The sequence below is a fragment of the Papaver somniferum genome, chromosome 8 (assembly GCF_003573695.1).
Source record: "Papaver somniferum cultivar HN1 chromosome 8, ASM357369v1, whole genome shotgun sequence".
NCBI classification, from domain to species: Eukaryota; Viridiplantae; Streptophyta; class Magnoliopsida; order Ranunculales; family Papaveraceae; genus Papaver; species Papaver somniferum.
Window position 1 is genome coordinate 118,768,378 of NC_039365.1, and position 25,165 is coordinate 118,793,542.

Sequence of the window (25,165 nt, forward strand, 5' to 3'; positions counted from 1 at the left end):
TTCATTTGTGTGTAACAAGCTAAGTTCGATCTAACAGTTGAAAGATATTAGCTTGAATCTAATCAGGTTTTCATCTAACAATGAATATTGAATGCTTTGTTACTAAGCTAACATTGATTGCAAACCCTGATTTGAAAGTCTATATAAAGGAGAACTCTAGCAATTGGGAAACCTAATCCCCACACCTTCTGTGTGATACTAGTTATATTAGCGAGAGCCGTTTCTCCTTTAACCTTAGGTTTCTTCTCGAGACCCTGTAGGTTAACGAATTGAAGACTTCATTGGGACTGTGAAGCCAGACCCAACTATTTTCTCTGTAGTTGCGTGATCTGATCTTGTTTTTTCCATCGTACTAAGTACAATCGTAATATTGGCTTGAGATTGATTTCTCCGATAGGCAAGATATAAAAGAAATCACAAACACCTTCGTCTCATCTTTTGTGATTCCGCAATATCTTATTTCTCTAGTCGATTAAGATTATTGTGAGGTGATTGATAATACTAGGATGTTCTTCGGGAATATAAGTCTGGGTTATCAATTGGTTCTCGTTCACCTTGATTTATCAAAAGACGGAACAAAAACTCGTAAGTATTTTTGTGGGAGACAGATTTATCTATTACCGTAGACTTTTTTGTGTGATACAGATTTGTTTGTTAAAGTCTTCGACTTTGGGTCATAGAAACTCTTAGTTGTGGGTGAGATAAGCTAAGGGAATTAAGTGCGTAGTATCCTGCTGGGATCATAGACGTAAGGAGTGCAACTGTACCTCGGATCAGTGTGAGATTGATTTGGGTTCAACTACAGTCCAGATCGAAGTTAGTTTGTAGTGGGCTAGTGTCTATAGCGGCTTAATACAGTGTGTGTTCAATCTGGACTAGGTCCCGGGGTTTTTCTGCATTTGCGGTTTCCTCGTTAACAAAACTTCTGGTGTCTGTGTTATTTCTTTTCCGCATTATATTTTGTTATATAATTGAAATATCACAGTTTATGCGTTGAATCGATCAATTAGGAAATCCAACCTTTGGTTGTTGATTGGAATTGATTGATCCTTGAACATTGGTCTTTGGTACCGTTTAAGTGTTTTCTCTTGTATTCAATTAGACTCGCAAATTTCTATTTGCTTGAGTAAGTATTGAATCGAGAAAGAGAGATATAACTCTTTGATATACTTTCATTAAGATTGAGTCTGATTTTCTAGTTGATTCTCTTAAAAGTATATTGGAGTTAGTCCATACAGATTGCTAAGCGAAATATTGGTGTGGTTGTTGTACCCCCGCTTTTTCAATTGGTATCATAGCGGGAAAACACATTTAAAGACCTTATAAGTCTGTGTTTGTAGCAATCTGACTCTATGGACATAAGTGCTATCTCAATAAATGCACCACCAGATCAAGGGATTCCAGAAGTTGCTTCCATGTATGATTTAATTTAGTCCATAGAATAAATTCTGACTAAACCTCCACCAGGTTTAAAATCTCTTGAAGTTTTTTCAGGAATTGAAAAGAAACTTGAAAGCCTATCTTCCAATGTTGTTTTATTTCTTCAAGAAGAACAAGAGTCTCTTGACAGGCTAAATCAAGTTATGATGAATAATTTTCATGTTGAGGTTGATATTGATTTGCTAATCAGTGAGTGCAATACTCCTCCTCTGAGTAATCCAATTGGTTGTAACAAACTGAACGAATTACAAGAAGAGTCTAAATCTCAGTTATCTGAGTACATCACCTCAAAGGATGAATTGAGTTATTTTTCAATCCCTGATACTTCGTATCAAGATAGTAGTGTTATCTTCCTTCTTGGAAATTCTAGGACGTCTCTTTTTATCAAAAGAGTTTCCCTTCACAATAATATAAACTATCTGCAGAAAATGTCTTTTATAAGTTGGAAAACAAGAAAGGATCTCTTGATGTTCTGTGATAGTCTTATAAAGACAGTTCCTTGGGTGTCTCTCACTACTAGAAAATGTGAAAGCTGTTGGAAAGAAACTATCTCTTGGTGTCATGGTGTGCAAAGTGATGTTCTTGTGAACTGTGGGAAAATGTGTTGTTGAGCCTTGCTCCAAACATTCTTGTTCTTAGTTCTACAATAATCCACAAAACAAACGAGCCCTTGCTTTACACGTGCAGTTCACGAACTCTGAACTCATATGAATAAATATAGTTCCAGTTCGAACATGTCGTTCGAGTTCCACCGGTTGTCACACTAAAAGAGAAAACTTTTTCTTCGTTCTTTTCACCTTCTCTTTTCACAGTTCGAGTACGATTGAGAAACCCGTTTGTTCATGTACCATTTTTTCCTTCTCTTCTTATAACCAATTTTTGATTGGTTTGTACCATTAGAACCAGAAGAAGGTTTTGCATGTTGGGTCAAGAAAGATTCTTACCTTGCTCACCGGTTTTGAACTCCACCATCAACAACAGTTCACGAACCAAGTAAGTTGTTCATCCTTTTTGTTGTGTTTTTTTTTTCAAAAAATGGCTTCTAGGAAAAGATTAAGCCGTGGTGAAAGTTCAAGTTCTCAACCCAATCGAAACTTAGATAGTGATAATGAGTTTGAAGATGATGAAATTGGTTTAGACGTTTTACATACTTTTTATGACCCTTCCCTTAAAATTAGCTTTACTAGTCTTCTTGTTAGGAATAAATATGTCAAGTTCCTTAAAGGGAAGTTTGTTATAGAAAGGATTTATGATCGTACTGTTAGCGAACCTGAGTTTCACCAGTTTATGAACCAACATGAGTGGGGCTATATTCATGATGGTCTTGGGTCCTCTTATCCTGAGATGACTTGCCAGTTTTATGCTAACCTGCATGCTGCCAACAAAGTCAGTTGTTGCCTCAAGAAAATTGTTGGAGGGATAACAGTTGAGGTAAACCGTGAAGTGATTGCATATTTGTTGAATTTATCTCTCGATCGCTCATTTGCAATTCCTCAACCTGAGAATCACATACCAACTCAGGGTCAGTTATCCGAATTGCTTCTAAATAGAAGTGAATCGTGGTATGGGGGCAATTTGTCTGTTGACAACGTTAGATTTCATTGGAAGGTCTTCAGTAAATTGGTTATTGCAAATCTGATTCTAAGTACACTTGATAAGAATCTATGGAGCAGAACCCTTGCTGAGATGGTTTGCTATCTTATCTCTGGTGAAGAGATTGATATCTGTAGTCTGATTATTCATCAGATGATTAATATGGTTTTGCAGAAAAAGAATCTTGGGTTCCCATGTCTTATCAGTAGAATCTGCAGTCAATTAGAGGTTAAACCGATTGGCACCTTCACTGGTTATGTGTCTCCTCTATCTCAGACAGACATCAACAAGATGAAGAAGCCAGTCACTTCTGAAGACAATCTTCTTAATGAAAGAATCGAGTGTCTACAGGAACAACTGAGCTACGTGTTGGGAATTCATCCTGAATTAAGTGAACATGTGCATAAGATTGCTGAGAAATATAATCGCAATCAAGCTTAGTTCCTTCATTTTCTGTTGTTAAATTTCTTTTGTTAAGTGAATAACTTTTTGTTTATCTTTGAATGTTTTTAAAAGTATTACATCCATGAGAAGTTTTAATATTTGTCAAAAGTTAAGTCTTTCGTATGTTGATATGCATATATTGAGAAAAGAATGAATGAACTATTGACATTATAAAAGTTAAAACCTTTTATGTCAAATTTTGATGGAAGAAAGGATAAAACATTTGTTTACGAGGATTTCGTCTATTGTATGTCATTGTGCAAATAGTGATGAAAATTTGACGGATCCTTGTCTATTCCGCAGTATTGATCTTCCCTGATCCATATTTTTTATGTATATACTGCGCGGCTCCGTAAGTTCTCTTATGTTGAGCATTTCCGATTAAATAAATCATGGGTTTTCTTGTGGTTAATTTAATTGAGTATTTTTGGATTCAAATGCGTATTCGTATGTGATTTGTTATGTCCAAAGAAATCCTTATTTTCTTGTGAAAGTAAGGTCGCTTTTGTTGTTCTTTCGGGAATGACATTTTATGCGGGAGAGTTCTTAATTGAACGTGTGCTTAATTTCCAAATCTTTGTGGGGAGTACGGTTGTGGAGTATTATATGAGTTATCTTGTATCTTTATAAACTCCTTGATGAAAGCATTTAGCTTCGGCTATATGATTGCATCTAAAAAGTTGATATATGCTTTCTTTTGGTCATGAAATATGTCTCTGGAAATTTCATTAGGATCCCATTAGTTTTCGTACCTTTGCCAATTTTATTGACAAAAAGGGGGAGAATTAATGTGTAGTTCACACTACAAATACATATGGTTTTCGGATCATTATGTAAGGGGGAGTGGTTTCCATGTGAGATGTGATAGACGCATTTATATGTCTATTTTGATCTCAATTGTATATATTGTTAGTGCTCGATTCTGTACTTATTTGGTTATTTTATGTCTTTGTAGGTGTTTTTGGAGAAATAAGCTTTTGCGGGAAAATTGGCTCGAAAAGTGGTATTTGCGCTCGTGGGAGAAAATTACTATTCAGATCCTCAGTTTGGATAAGGGGCACTTCAATTACTAAGGGGCACCTCACTGCTATATGCACCCAAGTCTGGATAGGGGGAGGTCATCTTCTCCGTTTGAAAAATTAAATTTGGCGGGAAAATGGTTACAACTCTCTGCGTATTTGCTGGTTTGGATTTGGATGAGATTTAACAAGAGATTTTTACGGGAATGGATTTATTTTGGCCTGTTAGTGATGAACATGGATAACATAGGAGTTTTGTTCGATTAAACAGGTATGATTATTGATTTGACGCAAAACAGGTAGTGGTAAGTCTCGGGATTTTTGTGTGTCTAAATATGGGAATTACGTGCAACAAAGAGAAGATATATTCCTCTAGGATTCGTATCTTTCGAATAAGAAAAGGTTTAGAAAGGCCCAGACTCTGTTTAACGCGTGCAGAAGAGAAATAGAAGGAAATATCTTCGAGTTGGGTAAAACATGAAGTTAGCATATTTCCGGGAATTCCTGTTCATTAAAGGGAAGGTACGTGTGAAGTTAAGAGAGGATATATTCTCGAGAGATTTTACTCTCTGTTTTGAAGAGTTTTAACCAAATCAGAGAGGCGTGAAAGTAAAGAAAACAGCGGGAAGTTACGGAACTTGGGAGAGAAGAAAAGGGAAGATATTCTTGGGATTCATATGACCTGTGGTATATAAATAGAGGGGGTTCGACTCAGAGAGGAGTGTCTAGAGTTTGGGGTCGATAGAATCGGATCAGAGAAGCGCAGGTGAAGTTGCAGGAATATTCACCTGCTTCTGGTGAAGAAGAGAAGCTGAAGAACACTGGACATAGGAGGACAGTCGCAGAGGCAGTCTTATTCAAACAACACAACAGATCTCATATATCACAAGCTTGTCATCTTTTCTCTGTAACAGTTCAAAACCCATTGTAACAGTCTGTTTGTAACGCCTTTCTAACGTTGCAAACTGTCTGCTTTATTAGTTTTCTCTTGTTTTTCACACTTTTGAGCTATAAACACCTATTTTGAGAACGTGAATAATATGAGGAGCTAAACTCCAACACTGGGATGACGGAGGAAGCCATGTTTCACAATTTCTTGGTAACTATAATGATTCTTCATGACTTTTTGCATTGATTTAATTGTTTTATGATTTTTATTAATTAGTTGTGATTTTTTCTGATGACGTATGCTTAGACTTGGAGATTTTGATGCGTCATGCTTATGATTTACAATTAATCTTTTACAAAATCTACCTTTGGAAAAGAAATAGAGTCCATAGAAGAGCTAGAATTGTTATGAATCAATATACAAACCAATTGAATGTGATTAATGGTGGAAACCCGAGTCCCAGTTCTCTCGATATTTTGTGACAAACCTTGTGTATATATTTTATTTATTTTTATTGTTTTCTATTTTTAAATCTGAAATCAGTCTCAACAAGTCCGAGTTGAACGAATCTTTTTATCACTATCTACAACACATCAATTTTTGGCGCCGCCGACGCGGACTTGTATTCAGATTTGTTTTAGGTTTCTTTTTCTTTTTATTATTTTTGTTCATTTTTACGCGTTTTGGTATTTTTCGATTCTTTTCATATTAGGAGCGAAGCTACTAGGAAAGAAAAAGTGCTAATAAAGGAAAGCATCTCCAGAGAAGGAAAGAAAAGAGGAATCTGAAAGGAGTGAAGAAGAAGATTTTGTATATAGTTATTTTGTTTTATTTTTAGAAACTGTAAATAGGGTTTTATTTTTGCAATTTTTCTTTTCCTTTTTGGACATTTTTATTTTTGGACTTGGAAATTTTTATTTTTAAACCCTAAGGAAGGGTTAAAATTAAATATAAATTGTTTGCAGGGAAGGACGACAGTTACGATACTGTCTCGGCCCCTCGGGTTCGTACACTGACATTGGAGTCGGTGGCCTGAGTCGACTTCAACGGTTCATCGTCCGTCTGGTACGGGAGGTAAGACTCTATCCACCCACGAATCCCCTGTCAGTGGGTTTTATTTTGTGTGACAACTCACATCCCTGCAATAGAATGCCGAACTGGTATTACAATAGCCAATACAACGAATATCCGACTGAGTTTCAAAATGGACGTTACTACTTTGACCATAGTGTGAATAGTGTTTGGGAACATCAGCCTTTTGAAGGTTATGGTCCATACCATGGTGAGCCCAATTACTATCCATACGCCCACCGGTCCTACGATTCTTCTCTACTAGAGTCCGCATGTAAGTTAGCTGAGTCGACACAAAAGTTACTTGAGTCGACACATAGTTCAGCTGAGATGAATAACTTAGTTATGAATAAAAGCAATACAACGTGTGAACCTTATTTCCTAGATAAAATCAGGAAGTCATGTGAGTCGACTCAGAAAATGTTGTTAGAGGCCCAGGAAAGAACTGCTCAAGATAGTCTTAATTTCCAATAGTACCCTTGAAAATGAGGATAGTTATTTGCATAATCAAGATGACGAGGATATAATTGGTAACACTACTTGTTGTTTAGATGAGGTTCAACCATTTTCATGTTATTATAATGATTATGATGAGGATAGTGTTGATGAAGAATTTGAAATAAATAGGCATAGTGATCAGGAATTTGCTACTCCAACTGAGCTTAATAATAATATTATTTCTAGTTCAAATCCAAATAATTTTAATAATTATTCACCTATTCAAAAGGACGAGGATTTGACTGGAGATACCCCCGTTTTAGACGATGTAGTATTTCCTTTTGATTACGGAGCTAATAATGGTTTAGAAGAACGAGTATGTTTTGAGTCTAGCGATTTAGAAACAATAGACTTAGAAAAAGAAAATGAACTCGTTGAGATGAGTGAGGATGTACCTGACTTAGAAGAATCAATTGACCATTTTCATGAATTAGATGACCTTGAAATTAGGGAAGTTGTGACTAGTCTTTCTAGAGACACTGAAAACTCTAAGTTTGGGGGTGATTATCATTCTCCATGTGATTTAACTCTTAGAAAGGTCCCTCACTTGGGACTTGACATATGTGCCTCAACCATTTTACAAGATTATCTTCATACACGTTTTCCTGAACCTAGTGATATCCACAAGAAATTTCAGTTATTAGAAACCCATCCTCTGGTTGATGTGGTTTACCCAGGCTATGATACCCAGATTGACTTTGTTTTCCCACCAAATATTTTTCTTCCAAATGTGGGAATGTTTGATTTTCAAATGTGTCGAATATTAAGTTTTGAGACTAAACCTAATTACTTTAGGAGATTAGGGTCGACATACTTGTTTAAGGAAGATCACCACTCTCATTGTGGTCAGCTGTGTAAGTCAAATCTGATTGACTTAGAGGATCCTCAATTATTCAGGTTATTATTATGTGCTTCTAAGTTTTTATTTGAGTTTTTCCAGACTCTAGAACCTGAACATTTGGATCTAACCTATGAGGAAATGCAACCCATGAAAATATTTTATTTGGACCCAGTTATAGATCCTGAACCTGAACCTGAACCACAACTAGATGTAGTTGTCTTAAACAGGAAACTAGACAAGGGTGTGCTTTATTTGTTCATTTTCTTGGCATGTTGCAGATTCCTTTTACTTGTGATAGCTCTATTTGGTTTTGATGACCCACAGATATTTTGGCTATTACTTTATGATTTTATAAGGTGACTAATCCTTTCTTAGTCTGGCTGAAGACATTAAACTTAGCACTTCTTGGGAGGTAACCCAATATTCATGAGACACGGTAATATCTTTCCTTATCTCTTTTGCTTCAAATGGTAACAGTTTCTCCTTGTTCATGCTTTTAATTTCATCTTTGGAACATTGAGGACAATGTTAGATTTAAGTTTGGGGATGTGGGAGAAACTTTTTAGTTGCATAATTAAACTCCAGAGCCTAGAAATTTATGCTTATTAAGGATGGAACTAACCATTCTAAGTGGATTGAAGCATCTTGGTTGTAGGAGTTGAGGAACCAATATGATTAGATGGAAACATCTAAAGAGTATATTCATAAAAGCACAGAGCTCAGGTGTTAGAAATAACATGGTAGTTTCGCAATATCTCATTGAGTCCTTTTCACTTCTATTTTTTTTTCTTTATTTTTAAAATATGTTTCTCTAAGTGATTAGGTGGGGCTCACGATTCAAGTTGTTACCATTGCTAGGGTGAAATAGAGTGATTGAGATAGCCAATAAAAAAAAAGTTGAAAAAAAAAGTTGAAAAAAAAGAAAGAAATAGAAATTGAGACCAGACCATCAGACCAACTGGAATAAATTCAATAAAGTCGACCACTGGAACCCTTGAATATGCCAGTTGTGTTGACCTAGAGTTAGGATTATCGACCACTGGTACCCTTGTATATGCCAGTGTGTTGATATTAGTCAGACCGGTATCTCAGTCCATTAGGATAGGTTCATTATGGCAGTGGCCTTCAGACAGATATGAGAAACACCGTTCACCTTAGTCAACATCAAAACCATCTATGTTTTTCTATATCCATCTTCTTAATCTATCCATGTGATTTGTTTGATTCTGAGTTTGGATGCGACTATCTGAGTAGAGCTCTGTCACTTTATATGAATTTTAGTATGCTTGAGTGCGAACTCGTGTACAACAATTGGAATTTCGCATCAGGGTACTTCCTCATGTAGTCAATAAGTATGCCAACCAATGAGATTCTTTAGTGCCTTCCAAGGTTCTGTGTAGATAGCTAGGGTCTGGAGTGTAAAGGTTTTGTGGGTCTATCTCTGGCAAGCCCTCCGGAGACAACACTCCGCCACTAGGGACACCTAGGGGTTTACAGGCTTGTTGCATACGCTAAATGCAACCGACGATGCCTGCGACAGTGAGTCAGGATTTTATTTTCTAGATTTGATTTGCTCGAAGACTAACAAATAATAAGTTTGGGGGTATTTTATAGACGCATTTACGTGTCTATTTTGATCTCAATTGTATATATTGTTAGTGCTCGATTATGTACTTATTTGGTTATTTTATGTCTTTGTAGGTGTTTTTGGAGAAATAAGCTTTTGCGGGAAAATTGGCTCGAGAAGTGGTATTTGCGCTCGTGGGAGAAAATTACTATTCGGATCCTCAGTTTGGATAAGGGGTACTTCAATTACTAAGGGGCACCTCACTGCTATATGCACCCAAGTCTGGATAGGGGGAGGTCATCTTCTCCGTTTGAAAAAATAAATTTGGCGGGAAAATGGTTACAACTCTCTGCGTATTTGCTGGTTTGGATTTGGACGAGATTTAACAAGAGATTTTTACGGGAATGGATTTATTTTGGCCTGTTAGTGATGAACATGGATAACATAGGAGTTTTGTTCGATTAAACAGGTATGATTATTGATTTGACGCAAAACAGGTAGTGGTAAGTCTCGGGATTTTTGCGTGTCTAAATATGGGAATTACGTGCAACAAAGAGAAGATATATTCCTCCAGGATTCGTATCTTTCGAATAAGAAAAGGTTTAGAAGGGCCCAGACTCTGTTTAACGCGTGCAGAAGAGAAATAGAAGGAAATATCTTCGAGTTGGGTAAAACAGGAAGTTAGCATATTTCCGGGAATTCTTGTTCATTAAAGGGAAGGTACATGTGAAGTTAAGAGAGGATATATTCTCGAGAGATTTTACTCTCTGTTTTGAAGAGTTTTAACCAAATCAGAGAGGCGTGAAAGTAAAGAAAACAGCAGAAAGTTACGGAACCTGGGAGAGAAGAAAAAGGAAGATATTCTCGGGATTCATATGACCTGTGGTATATAAATAGATGGGGTTCGACTCAGAGAGGAGTGTCTAGAGTTTGGGGTCGATAGAATCGGAGCAGAGAAGCGCAGGTGAAGTTGCAGAAATATTCACCTGCTGCTGGTGAAGAAGAGAAGCTGAAGAACATTGGACAGAGGAGGACAGTCGCAGAGGTAGTCTTATTCAAACAACACAACAGAAGTATCGTTGTTCAACAGATCTCATATATCACAAGCTTGTCATCTTTTCTCTGTAACAGTTCAAAACCCATTGTAACAATCTGTTTGTAACGCCTTTCTAGTGTTGCAAACTGTCTGCTTTATTAGTTTTCTCTTGTTTTTCACACTTTTGAGCTAGAAACACCTATTTTGAGAACGTGAATAATATGAGGATCTAAACTCCAACACTGGGATGACGGAGGAAGCCATGTTTCACAATTTCTTAGTAACTATAATGATTCTTCATGACTTTTTGCATTGATTTAATTGTTTTATGATTTTTATTAATTAGTTATGATTTTGTCTGATGACGTATGCTTAGACTTGGAGATTTTGATGCGTCATGCTTATGATTTACAATTAATCTTTTACAAAATCTACCTTTGGAAAAGAAATAGAGTCCATAGAAGAGCTAGAATTGTTATGAATCAATATACAAACCAATTGAATGTGATTAATGGTGGAAACCCGAGTCCCAGTTCTCTCGATATTTCGTGACAAACATTGTGTATATATTTTCTTTAATTTTATTTTTTTCTATTTTTAAATCTGAAATCAGTCTCAACAAGTCCGAGAAACGAACACTTTACTTACCACTACAAAATTACATCAAGATGGAGTATTGACTAAGGGGGAGTGATACATATCACCATAGTATTGTTGTCGAAGTTGTGATACAATTGAACTTTGATGTTGTATAATAATACTATGACACTGTTAACAATGATTGAGAATTCTTGTTTTCTCATTGTTATGGCTACGGATTTTCAACAACGATGATACTAAACTTACAACCTTTGGAATCATTGGAGTACTTGGAAGTGACGAAGATTTCGAGTAATGTTGAAGAACTAAGGAGATCAAACATGTGGAAGATAAGCTATAAATTTTATTTATCTATTTTGTATTCCATATGTATTGATAGTTTTGTCACTAAAATTGACAAAAGGGGAGATTGTTAGAGCACTGCTCGGTCGAACTCGCATGCGTTGCTATCTCAAGCATGTTTGTCAATGTTAGTGATCAAAACTGTAAGTATTGATTTCTAGTCTACTTATAGCTAAGTCTCGGACTAGGATAAAAAGTGTAGTTGAGCTCAATACTCCATGGAGATCATCATACAAAGACGAAGAACTACTCAAGGAACTTGTGGAACTTCATCGATTAAAAGGTATGTGGAAACTTGAACTTATCTATCACTCAAAAGTCTATATACTCTATCTCCTATCTTGATACAAAAGTCGTATTGCTATATAGACTTTGATTATACACATTTGCTATTTCGAGCCGAGTTTATCTCGCATATCTATTTCTCGAAATATGTATTGGTAAGCTTTCGCTTTGGCCAAGTTCATCTTTACTAATGACGAAAGTCATATTAAGTTTCAATTACTTGAAAATGGCTTTGACGAAAAATGGTTTGTGAATAAAAACCATATAACATCCTCTAAGAATGTTTTAGTGATTGAAATGAGAGTTTAGAATATATAACCTTGGAAGGATATAAACATTGTGTGGTAACACATATGTGTGTAAATCCTTATTCCTTGAACCAAAGTATGCGTACTTTGCTGCTTAGGAAAACCAGAACCAAAATCCGCGTACCAGTACGCGCACCATCGGAAGTTCACGTCCCGTGAAAATATGTTGGAGTTTGTCAACTGAAAACAAACTCATTCCGGGTACTTAAGTCCGCGTACCATTTCGGGTACTTAGGTTGGTTATTTTCTAAAAACGATTATTCGTGAACTTAATTGAAAACCGTGGCTATAAAGTTCATGAATTGATTCGAGTGAATCAAATCGTTTTTGCTTCAATTGTGTCTTGTATACTTCTATAAGATCTAAGCAATTAAACAACTCTCTAACTAGTTCATTTGAGTCATTCGAACTAGTTGTGGTAAAGAAGAATATGGTTGATATGGAAGTGCTCATATGGATAACCATTTGGTTAACTACTGTTGAACCAACTAAGTGTACATGTTTGGATACGGTTACACAAACCTAAATAAACATGCATTTCATTTGTGTGTAACAAGCTAAGTTCGATCTAACGGTTGAAAGATATTAGCTTGAATCTAATCAGGTTTTCATCTAATGGTGAATATTGAATGCTTTGTTACTAAGCTAACATTGATTGCAAACCCTGATTTGAAAGTCTATATAAAGGAGAACTCTAGCAACTCGGAAACCTAATCCCCACACCTTCTGTGTGATACTAGTGTATTAGCTAGAGTCGTTTCACCTTTAACTTTAGGTTTCTTCTCGAGACCCTGTAGGTTAACGACTTGAAGACTTTATTGGGATTGTGAAGACAGACCCAACTATTTTCTCTGTGGTTTTATGATCTGATTTTGATGTTTCCATCGTACTAAGTACAATCGTAAGATTGGCTTGAGATTGATTTCTCCGATAGGTAAGATATAAAAGAAGTCACTAACACCTTCGACTCATCGTTTGTGATTCCGCAATATCTTCTTTCGCTAGTCGATTAAGATTATTGTGAGGTGATTGATAATACTAGGATGTTTTTCAGGAATATAAGTCCGGGTTATCAATTGGTTCCCGTTCACCTTGATTTATCAAAATACGGAACAAAAACTCGTAGGTATTTTTGTGGGAGACAGATATATCTATTACCGTAGACTTTTCTGTGTGATACAAATTTGTTTGTTAAAGTCTTCGACTTTGGGTCGTAGCAACTCTTAGTTGTGGGTGAGATCTGCTAAGGGAATCAAGTGCGTAGTATCCTGCTGGGATCAGAGACGTAAGGAGCACAACTGTACCTTGGATCAGTGTGAGATTGATTGGGGTTCACCTACAGTCCAGACCGAAGTTATTTTGTAGTAAGCTAGTGTCTGTAGCGGCTTAATGCAATGTGTGTTCAATCTGGACTGGGTCCCAAGGTTTTTCTGCATTTGTGGTTTCCTCGTTAACAAAACTTTTGGTGTCTCTGTTATTTCTTTTCCGCATTATATTTTGTTATATAATTGAAATATCACAGGTTGTGCATTGAATCGATCAATTGGGAAATCCAACCTTTGGTTGTTGATTGAAATTGATTGATCCTTGAACATTGGTCTTTGGTACCGTTCAAGTGTTTTCTCTTGTATTCAGTTAGACTCGCAGATTTCTATTTGCTTGAGTAAGTATTGAATCGATAAAGAGAGATATAACTCTTTGATATACTTTTATTAAGATTGAGTCTGACTATCTAGTTGATTATGTTAAAAGTATATTGGAGTTAGTCCATACAGATTGCTAAGCGAAATATTGGGTGTGGTTGTTATACCTCGCTTTTTCATTTCCTTTAGACATTTTCGTAAATAAACCGAAGAGGAAGGGAAAATAGGTATTAGACATTTTCGTAAATAAACCAAAGAGGAAGGGCAAATAGGTATTAGACATTTTCATAATTAAACCAAAGAAGAAGGGCAAATAGGTATAAGAGTCAAATTGTATTATAATTCCTTATGTAACCTATTTTTTTCAGGGATATAATTGACAAGCAAATTAGAATCTAACATATTTAAAAATTTGTGCCTTGGAATTTACAAATTTTATTTCGCTTGAAATTTTTTAAAGAGATCTACACAATGAGTACAAACAATAATATCAATTAAGAGTTTTTACGAAAAATTCGGAGGTGTTTATCATTTAAGCACAATTTTCAAAAATTGAATGCATGGCCATTAAGCAAACCACCACAAATGATGCATAATACATTATGTAGCATACTTTAGTTTTATGCACCAACTAATTTTTCGTTGCAATTAATAAAATCATGTACTCTCTCAGTTTCAGAAAAAATGATACTTTCATTTTATGCACAAATTTTCGAAAATTGAATGCATACCCATTATGCAAACTACCACAGAGGATGTATAACACATCATGCATCCATATTTTGGTTTATGCATCAACTAATTTTCTGTTGCAACTTATAAAACGATGTACTCCATCCGCTTCAGGAAAAGTGATACACTTCAGGCACAAAATTTCTTTTATAGTCAAATTGCAGCGGTGTTTTGTTTTTCTTCGGTCGGCCCTCCCCACCATGACATCACTGTTCTAGTCTAAAATGCTGATCTAAGAGCAGTTCTTCTGGACTCAACAAACTATAAGTTTGTTCATTTTTGCTCCCACTATGGACTCAACAAACATGAAAAATGGATGGACAAACCAATTTGTTGGTTTGTTGGGTTTGTTGAGTGAGGCAGTAGATCAACCGGGCGTTCAACAAAGAGATGCGCGGGCCTACAAAATACGCGTGGACCAAGAAAATCCACGGGCGTTTCTACCAAAACCGTCGGCATTTTTCCCCAAAACGCTCACTTCAAATTCGGTTTCCCAAATATTATTTTATCTCACTTTATCCTATTTTATCTCACTTAAATCCAATTTTTAAACTTTAGCTCTACCCTACCAAAGATTTTATATTAAAAAGAATTCATAATGAGACCCTAAAAACCAGATTTGTTGATTTTACTCTGATTTACCATAGTGAAAAAACGTGTTTGTTCATCCACGTGGCTCAGCAAAAATCTTTTTTTGTTGATTGTTATAGGAATTTCCCAAAGATCACAGACACGAAAATCAAAAATCAAAAATCAAAAATCAAAAATCTTTTTTTGTTTATGGGTCATGACTCATGAGTTTACTCTTTGAGCAGATTTGAAAGAGTGCACTACCAATTTGAGCAGATTTGAGGCTCCTATGGTAGTTTTTACCCCACTTTTCTCCCAAACACGTTCATGCACTCGTTCAACTGAACGAGTGGTTGGTAGTGAAACACTAGACGGGGGACGGTCCCCCGTCAAAAACATTTGGAACTTTTTGAACTAGACGGGGGACAGTCCCCCGCTTTAGAACTTTTTTTAGTTTTTTTTTTGTTCGACGGGGGACTTTCCCCGTTTTAGGAGTTTTTTTAGTTTTTTTTTTCTTTAACAAGAAAAAATCCCCCGTTTAGTGTTCCCTTTCATTTTTGTCCATAAGGACTTCACTCGTTCATACGAAAGAGATAGTCTTCGTTTGGGGACTACTCATAGGATACGCTCTAAAAAGTCTAATTTAACATGGTGAATTTTATGTTGACCTAGTTAAGGCTAGTTGGTCAGATCAGACAGGACCATCTCACTCTCACAGTCTCACACTCTCGCTCTGAATTCTTCTGCCAGAAATCTAATTACTACATTAAGTAATTAATTTAGACAATCACAGTAATGGACCCATCAACTCCACGTGAAGTACGCAGAACTGTATACACACAACTAAGCACCATACACGTGTTATTTATTAACGGCCAGTAGCTGTTACTGATATTTCAAAAATATTCGCATTTTCTTTTCCTTTAATTTCTCTCCCTCCATTTTTTTCATTCATATGGGAAACAGAGCTGGTACAGAGTACAATATGAATCTTTTTCATATTTACAGCAACTCTTTTCAAGATTCTTCATCGTGGGTTCAATCTTCAGTAAAAAAGAAAGAAAATAAAGGCTCACTATTTCCAATGTGTTCAATTTTGGGCCCTTTATTTTATCTTACTGTAAATGTTCATTTATTTTCTGGGTTTTTTTCCAGTCTGATAGATCTTGTTTTCACATCTTTTAACACTTTTTACAGTTCTGTAAAGTGTAACATGGGTTTTTAAGGTTTTTCATTCACTGTGAAGAAACTTTTTACATTTCTGCAAAAAAACCCTTTTTCTTGGATTTGTGTTTAGTTGGCTGGTAGTTCTGCTCTGTTTTCTGTCTGGTTGTGTGTACAGTGATTCCTTTCTCTTACAAAGATATCCATTGGTTTTGTTATCAGTGATTCAACAAGATAAAAATACAATCTGGGTCTACTGAATTTGCGTGGTTTGGCGATTCATATTAAGGATTTTGGAATTTGTGGTTTGATTATGCAGTGATGAGCATATAGTATTTGATTTAATTTCTGAAAGAATTTAAGAAGAGACCCTTCTCAAGGTTTCAATGCTTGCAAATTCTTTTCATGTTTTGTGCTTTTGTAACTAGTTGGACTTCGTGAGATCTGAGTTTGGGTGTGTTTACATTCAAGAATATTATATGGGCATTTGGTCGAGGATAATTGGTGTTGAAGTAAGCAATTCTTGAATCTACAAGGTATGTTGGTGTTAAGATTTCATACTTTCTCTGTTCAAGATCTTAGATAATTTGCGAGTAAGATTCACAATAAGATCTGTAACATATCTGTTGCATTGTCTAGTACTCATTTATATGTCTATGGTAAGTCAGAACTTTATGCATGATTTAAGAGACAATGGAGGTATAGTTCCAATCTGACAATGCTATAGAATGATTTACCGAAACGGGACGGGAAAGTGGAAGAACATTATACACCAAGTAGAATTTGAGTAGTACCAGTATCAAGTGTTGTTTGTTTATTTCGGTCAGATCGGTGTTACAGAATGAAACATATGGGGGTGAAACCGATGGAAGAGAATGGATGTATTTACGGATCGAAAGAGGTGGTTTTAAGCAATAATAATGCTACTAATTTTGAGTTTCATAAAGGAAATAGAGTGAATCGCGGCAGTTCTCATCATCGAATGGCTTTAGGTAAACCGACTCCGTCGAAATGGGATGATGCTCAAAAATGGCTTAGTGGATTGTCAAGAGGAGAAAGAACTCACTCAAAAACCAAACCACGTGATTCTAATGCTGATGACAGGAGCTTGATTGATTCTGTCCCTCAAAGGGAGAAAGATTCTTCTCATAGTAGTGATGATGAACGGTGTGAAGATCCAAGAATTGCAATCCAAGATGAAGGGGAGACAAAAAATGTTGATTCAAATCAAACTATCTGGCGAATTAATATGTCTTTGGAAGAGGCAGCATCAGCTATCCGGTCGATCTGTGTGAGAGATATGGGGACGGAAATGACTCCCATTGCAAGTCAAGAACCTTCTAGAACAGGTACTCCAATGAGAACTCGGACTCCTGCAACTAGAAGCCCTACAGCTAGAAGTCCTATCTCTTCCAGATCATCTACTCCAGAGAGATGTCAAGTAGGGGTACAATCTGTGGATAGCTACCAATCTGCTCTTGCATCAACAGATACCAGAACTGATCAAGTCATGCATTTTGGTAGGGACAGCGGTGCGAACAGGTGGCCAAACAGAGTAGAAGAAGAATCTCATGCGTGTCAGGTATATGAAAACAAGAATGTAGAGCAATCAAGAAAGCCTAATCCTCTAGAAACTCGGGCGATGGCTTGGGACGAGGCAGAACGTGCAAAATATATGGCAAGGTGATTTATCAGGATTTTTGTTCAAATAGTTTTTTGCAGCAACTGTTTCGACCATGTTCTGTACAACTGCTTGGTGAATCTATGATCTCTCTAGTAGCGTTTGGTTCACCATATGGTATTACCCGCTGTTTTCTAGATTTGTATGGTTCATAGCTTTCGAAACTAATATCCAGTCAGATATCTTTCATTGCTAATTCCAGATTCCTTGTTCCAGCTCTGCAGACCTTTAGTTAACAGTGTGTAGTTTACAGGTGCAAGCGCGAAGAAGTGAAGATACAAGCTTGGGAAAACCATCAAAAACGTAAAGCTGAGATGGAAATGAGAAGGGTTGAGGTATTTTCATTTTACTTGCACTTTTACTTATTGTTTTTAATTAGATGTAAAGCTAAAAACAGTTCTTTCCTGTAACTCAGTTTAGTTTGTGCCCCATACAAACTAAGAAAACAAGTTTTCGATGAAACTTCAAATAAATTCTCATGTGGCATTCTTATTCTGTATGTGTAGGTGAAAGCAGAAAGGTTGAAATCTCGAGCCCAAGAAAAGCTGATTAACAAACTTGCAGCAACAAGAAGAATTGCAGAAGAAAAACTTTCAAATGCGGAGGCAAAACTGAATGAACAAGCTGCAAAAACTGCTGAAAAGGCTGATTATATGAGAAGAACTGGTCACTTACCTTCATCATTCTCCATTAAACTGCCTTCACGCTGCTGGTAAAGATGAAGGGTTTGAAAACAATGTAATAGTCAGTCATCTAATCATGTTATATCAACTACTAACTGTTAATTCTTGTTTCTGTATTATTACTTTTCTTCATCTTTGTCTGAAAACCTTGTTCTTTAATTATTAAAATTTTGATTTATTTGTTTGTTCATCATTTCTAAGAGCCGGTCATTAAATTTATGATGATAAATTTTCACGTTCTTCCTCAACTATTCAGTACGAAATTTTAAATTTGATTCAAAGTTACTTCTTAAATGTCTGCAAGAAGCTATTTATGTGCTTCATAAAACATAAGGTTTTTCTTCGATCATGAACCTTAAAGTTAAAATATCACAATCTGGTGTTTTTGGCATTCATAATGATTATGACGAATTTGGATTAGATATGCTCCGGTCTCCCACAAAATCGGCAATGCCTTGGAATGAATCAATGACTTATGAGCAATTCATTGGAATCTTGAATCTACATCAAGGAGAAAAACCAAGACTTGAACAAGGGCTGTGGGAAGTAATAACCAAGGTAAATAAGTTAGCCACAAAAGAAACCAAAACCACTATGGAGTAGTTAGTACCCAAAACTCCCATCTCATTCGGCTTCTGTTTTAGATGAGAATAGAAGACAAACAAATAGTCATTTATCTCTACGAGGTATTTTGTCTGTCTCTGTTAGAATATGGGCATCCAACTCAAAACATTATGGCAATGAGTGGAGTGGCCCTAAGGTATAAACGGCCTCCTCACGTTTATATACAGCAGGTAGATAACCCAACTCAAAACCAACTGAATAATCTCAACATCGCAAGTAAAAAAATTTTTACCCAAGCGGCAGACAGTATGTCTCCCAAGTATTTTTTTCAAAAGGGTCTTGTATGGCTGTATATATAACGTATATGGGCACTGCCGCACTGCGAACATGATAAAAACAAAAGAGAGGTCATTAAATAACATCTCTTTATTATTTTGTTAAACATCTCTGATCAGAGAATAAAGCAGGAAAACAGAGAGAAAAAGAGAAAAAAAATTGGGTAGCGAAGTGGGATTTTGATTTCACCAACCGACATCAGAATACCATTAGCGCCCGCGCTTTCCCCTTACCCAGATTTATACTCCTCGTCTTTCTTAAAATCTCACACCATTTCTCTCTGGTTCATTCATTTAGGTATACCAATTCCAATGAAATGGCGAGACCTAATAACAATACAAAGCATAGTTCAACATCAAAACTCATCATTCTCTTAGCTTGTGCAGCTCTTCTTGGTATTGCCCTCATCGTCGATTTCTTATGGGCTTCATCTACTTCTTATTTATCTAATTGGGTTATTGATAATAAATCGCCACCAAATATTATCATACCCAATTCCCCAAAGGTAAATAAATTTCTGGATCAATCAAACCCCATGTTTTTTTTATTGTTGTTTAATTTATTGTTTCTAACTGTGTTTTCTTTTGGGGTGGATTTTTTTGTAGAGTTATAAGAATTCTACTCATAAAGATCCAAAAAGATTTCTGTCAGCAACTTTTGCTGATATAGATGCACCACAATTAGAATGGGAAGAAATGGCATCAGCACCGGTTCCTCGGCTCGATGGGGCAGCTATACAGATTAAGAATCTGCTGTTTGTATTTGCGGGTTACGCTAACATTGATAATGTGAGCGTTCTTACTTATGTTCAAATTTTCTAGGAACCAAGTAAAAAAAAACATCATTTTTTGGCTTATTCATTGAGATGGTTTGATATAATTGTATTCGATGAAATTCCTCATAGAAATATCGTTGTTTGATAGTTAAATTGACACACCATTAGTGATAACTTTGTCGTCTTGCATTGCTTGCACTTGTGATATTGTGTTGAAACATTTCTTGTCAATTTCTTTTAGAGAATAATATGTTTTAAAGGACATGTGTTGATTCAGAAACTTTAAGTTAGCTACTTTTTGTTTGCGGTTGCCACAATGCTTGGGTTTCCTGCTATTGCACTTTTCTTTGTATGTTGTAGTTTATTTCGAGGTTTATAGATATGGAGGCATAAAAGATGTAACAACTGCAATAAGTCACCATCCTGTTGCCTGTTTAGTCTTCAAACTGAGAATCGTGATACTTTTGTAAGCTTTATCAAAATTAAGGAAGCTTTTCTTCATTTTTTTTTTCACTGGTAGCAAGGCATGGTGAGACATATATACAAAGTTAGTTGTGTTCGAAGCCCTAACACTTCTTTGACACGTTATAAATTTGATTTGTTCCACAGTTCATACTAATCACCTGGTCTTACATTTCTTTTTATATTACAGGTGCATTCCCATGTCGATATTTATAACTTTACAGATAATACCTGGGGTGGAAGTTTCCCAATGCCAACAGAAATGGCACATTCACATTTGGGAATGGTAACAGATGGCAGATACATTTACATAGTCACAGGGCAATATGGTCCACAATGTAGAGGACCTACAGCCCGTACGTTCGTGTTGGATACAAGGACCAAAATATGGCGAGACATGCCTTCTTTACCAGTACCTAGGTAATGTCTCGATCGATTCCTCAAAGCGCATTCAGTTCCTGGTTTCGAAACATTGCATGGTTTTAAGTAAGCATGAGCATCTTATCAAACATCTAGTCTCACTACGAAACATACTTTAGCTTTTGCAAATATTTACAAACATTTATAATAAATCCAAAAGTAGATATTAGAGACACATATTTCAGATAGTATAGTGTTACGGGTTTCCCCAACCATGCTAATTACAAAGACTGCGTTCTTCAAGAGTAGGCATATTCTCATAATATATGTAAGACTTGGCAGGGTATGTTTGATCTGGTGATGCAAAATATGCAACACCTCCAGTCCTCCCTTAAAGACTGCTAAAACTATTACTGGCTTTGATTCTATTTCTTTATTGCTATGAGAATTTTTTACTAATAAGATTATAACTAGTGAGAAGTATAATTGTTAAGTTTTGAAGTTCACTATTGAAAGGGAGAATTCTAATTTGATAATTTCAGATATGCCCCAGCAACCACACTTTGGCGAGGGAGGCTGCATGTGATGGGTGGTAGCAAGGAGGATCGTCATGAACCTGCACTAGAACATTGGAGTATTTCGGTAAAGGATGGAAAAGTCTTAGAAAAAGAGTGGCGAACTGAAATACCTATACCCCGCGGAGGCCCTCACAGGTTTGCATTATTCATTTTTCCTGCCTGTCTTTTTTATTTTGCTGAGTTCTTACTCATTGTTTAAAATCTGTTAGATGGTATAGACTCTATACAGTATAGGCATGTAATTATTGGATAAAAATAATGATTCCTCTGGCGTTATCAAACTTATGTTATTTCATCTGAAATTCACCTTGCAGAGCTTGTGTTGTAGTTGATGACCGGCTGTATGTAATTGGTGGTCAAGAAGGTGATTTCATGGCCAAACCTGGATCACCTATATTTAAGTGTTCCCGTAGGCATGAGGTATGTTTTATGATGCCTCCTGCATTTTTAAATGGTTTATGATGGGAAATAATATGTTTGGCATATAACCATTTCAGTACTCAGTTATTTCATCTGCTCTACCTTCTCCTGTGATCTTACATATTTCTTTAGCTTCCAGCTCTCACCTATTCTTATGATTGTATCCAGGTAGTGTATGGTGATGTTTACATGTTGGATGATGAGATGAAGTGGAAGGAATTTCCTTCCATGCCAAAACCTGATTCCCATATAGAATTTGCATGGGCTATTGTCAATAATTCCATTGTTATCGTGGGAGGTACAACTGATAAGCACCCTGTTACCAAAAAGATGATCTTGACTGGTGAAGTGTTCCGATTTAATTTGGATACACAGGTATGGGAATCTGCAGTAAAGTTGTTACGTCCTTTTTCCTCCTTTTTCCCGCCTTTTATTCCTTTTAAATTTTGTGAGAACGAAGAAGATGATGTTTGTAATTTTTACAGAAATGGAGTGTGGTTGGGAAGATGCCTTTCCGGGTAAAAACCACTCTTGTGGGTTACTGGGAATGTTGGCTGTACTTCACATCTGGGCAGCGGGACAGAGGACTAGATGATCCAGCACCACGAAAAGTCATATCTCAAATGTTTCGAACAAAATTGAACTTTTGAGGATAATGGTCCCCATTGTTGTATACCTATTTTAGGTCCTCATCCATTTTTTTTACTAGTGTTACCAGTCTAGGATATCTAGAGTATTAAATTACATCCACATTGATCACTTTGAGTTCCTGAATCATTTTTGTATAATACATGTAAGATGAAATTTATCTGGCTTACTCGTTCATGAAAGCGTCCGAGGCTCCAAGCTATCCAGTGAGGCACAACGTCTATTTTTGTCCAAACCGTCTCGAGAAATGGGACATCTACTCTTTTCGTATCCTTTTTCTGTTTGTCATCCTATCGCTCGAGACTTAACGAGGTGTTAAGCAAGATTTTACACCATATCGATATGGGAATAGTTTAACTAAATTCGGGAACGACCTATTCTACCCGCATTTGGGAATGGCCTATTCCTACCCGAATCTCCGTTTTACAGGTGAGTTGCATACTTTGTTAATGCATATACATCCAAATCTACTTCTATGAAAATGTGCTTGAAAGTTATTTATTCGTATTGTTTTCTAATTAATTCTTCTCTATCTCGCAAGAACAATATTACAGTGTAAAAGTTGGTTTAAAAAAGTAAGGGTAGAAAGTGATCCTCGAGTTGTTCAGGATATTGGTCGACTACAATGAACCTACAAACTCTTGCAAGTGTATACTCTTAATGATGGCAGTATGTAATGGTTGGCGGGACATGGAATGTCAGATGTTGTGGACTAACTCTTATTGTGGCGTTCACATGCTTCACAACTACCTTGAAGAACTTAAGAAGACCAAGATGGAAGTACAGGGACTCAAGGACATATTGCAGAAATCTCTTGAGTTTCAAGAAATACTTGTCAAACAACAGCCTAAAAGGCTTGAAGGAGTTAACACTCTATTCATAAACCATATGTTCTGATGCCTATCGATGACAGTGAGTTCGGGAATGATGAAACTCCCAGTAGGATTTTCTTCTTATTGTTTAAGGAGGAACACTACCTTTTGGAGTAGTTTTTATGTGTGACATTAGCTATTCCAATAATATCATATTGCATGTTTAAAGTTTATTTAATTAAATTTTATTTTGGAAGATGACTTGCAATACCTAATATTCATGGATTATATATATGTATTACTTATTTTGTGAGATTTGACCTTCTTTGCTATTATATTCTGGTGATTAGAACAAATATCTCATATGTTCTCATAGGTTAAGCTCTTAACTCTAGTCAAAAGAGGAGTAAACTATTTTGAGAATTGCAATATTGATCTCTCCACGATTACACTTTGTCAATATACTGCTACAGAATTTCGTAAGATGTTCTCTAGGAATCTGCTTTCCTCTTTAATTGCATAACTGTCAGGGAATAAGTGGTGAACTTTATTTTGAATCCATATGTATTGAGAAAACTATATATAAAATCTTAAAAACTTAATTTCTCTCTTTTTTTAGCTTGAATTTAAATTATTTTTATAAAAATTAATTATTGTTTTTTTACTAATGTACTAAATAAAGATTAAATGTAAGAAAAAAAATGAAAAATGACAAAAATTATAGCCAAAGCTAGCAAAATTCTTATAATTTTGCTAATAAAATGAATAAAAGGATGAATATCCGGGTACCCGACGGGTATTATCCTTTTGGACCCGTTAAGATTCACGTCCGATCGGGTAATTACCCTCCGGGTCCTAAGTTGTTAATGAGTCCAACTTTAGGACCTAGAACCGGACCCAAATCCACCGGGTTCGGGTATGGTTCCGGGTAATGGGTACCCATTGACAACCCTACTTAATACCCAACGGGTGCCTGAAATTTTAAACGGGTCCGGTTCTGGGTCCACAAATTTTGGAACCGGACCCGAACCCGTTAGGAACTGGAACCGACTTTTATAAGTAGGGTTCGGGTCCACTGGTACCTGGAAAGACCCGGACCCATTAACACCCCTAGTATTGACTAGTTTTATCATTAAAATTGACAAATGGGGACATTGTTAGAGAAATGCTCGGTTGCCCCATAAGTTTTGCTATCTCAAGCTTGTTGTGAACGTTAGTTGAATAAAACTGTATCTTGATTTCTAGTCTACTAAGTCAAGTCTCAGACTAGGTTAGGATTTGGTAGTTGAGTACCAGACATCACCCTTGAAGACCAAATATCGACGAAGACATTGAGTAAACTTCATCAACAAGGTATGTGAAGACTGAACCATTCTATTTTACTCACTATCTTACCATTCTATCTTATGAGAGTATGTCGTATGACTTCGAGTAGATTTATAAAGAAGAAATTTCGAGTCAAGCTTGTCTTGTTAAACATCTCGAAATATGACTCAAATATTGGATGTTCAAAGGTCCTTAACAATATTAGTTATAAACAATCTATTGTTCAAGAATTAATTTGTGGATCAATTTGAAAATAACTTAGGAAATGATTTTATCATTTGGGAAGGTTCAAACATCAAAAGAGAAAAATTCAGAACTTCTGATATTTCGACTCATGGTAGGTTGGCGAACCAGTTCACAAACCACAAATATCCGAGTTTCTAAAATACAGGAAGGTTGGTGAACCTGTTCGCAAACCTTAAGTTCAGAAGGGGACTGTTCACGAACCGTGGTGATCTGAATTTTTAATATTGGTATA

General features: G+C 36.1%; 2 protein-coding genes across 3 annotated transcripts; both read left to right on the forward strand.

The window, feature by feature from the left end:
* The first annotated feature begins 15,896 nt into the window (after window positions 1-15,896).
* LOC113302787 lies at window positions 15,897-18,599 on the forward strand. Of its 2 annotated transcripts, XM_026551742.1 has the most exons (4): window positions 15,897-16,578; window positions 16,711-17,725; window positions 17,977-18,058; window positions 18,230-18,599. In XM_026551742.1, exons 2-4 carry the CDS (start codon window positions 16,884-16,886, stop codon window positions 18,437-18,439), a joined length of 1,134 nt encoding a protein of 377 aa, XP_026407527.1. In that variant the 5' UTR covers window positions 15,897-16,578; window positions 16,711-16,883; the 3' UTR covers window positions 18,440-18,599. The 2 variants fall into 2 exon arrangements, with proteins under 2 accessions (XP_026407527.1, XP_026407525.1); XM_026551740.1 differs by having other exon boundaries at window positions 15,897-17,725.
* An 824-nt stretch (window positions 18,600-19,423) lies between these two features.
* Window positions 19,424-22,784, forward strand: LOC113302770 (kelch repeat-containing protein At3g27220-like). The gene is made up of 7 exons (XM_026551713.1): window positions 19,424-19,811; window positions 19,912-20,094; window positions 20,734-20,963; window positions 21,446-21,616; window positions 21,796-21,901; window positions 22,070-22,276; window positions 22,387-22,784. The coding sequence occupies exons 1-7, from the start codon at window positions 19,623-19,625 to the stop codon at window positions 22,549-22,551; spliced, it is 1,251 nt and encodes a 416-aa protein (XP_026407498.1). The 5' UTR covers window positions 19,424-19,622; the 3' UTR covers window positions 22,552-22,784.
* Window positions 22,785-25,165: the final 2,381 nt, after the last annotated feature.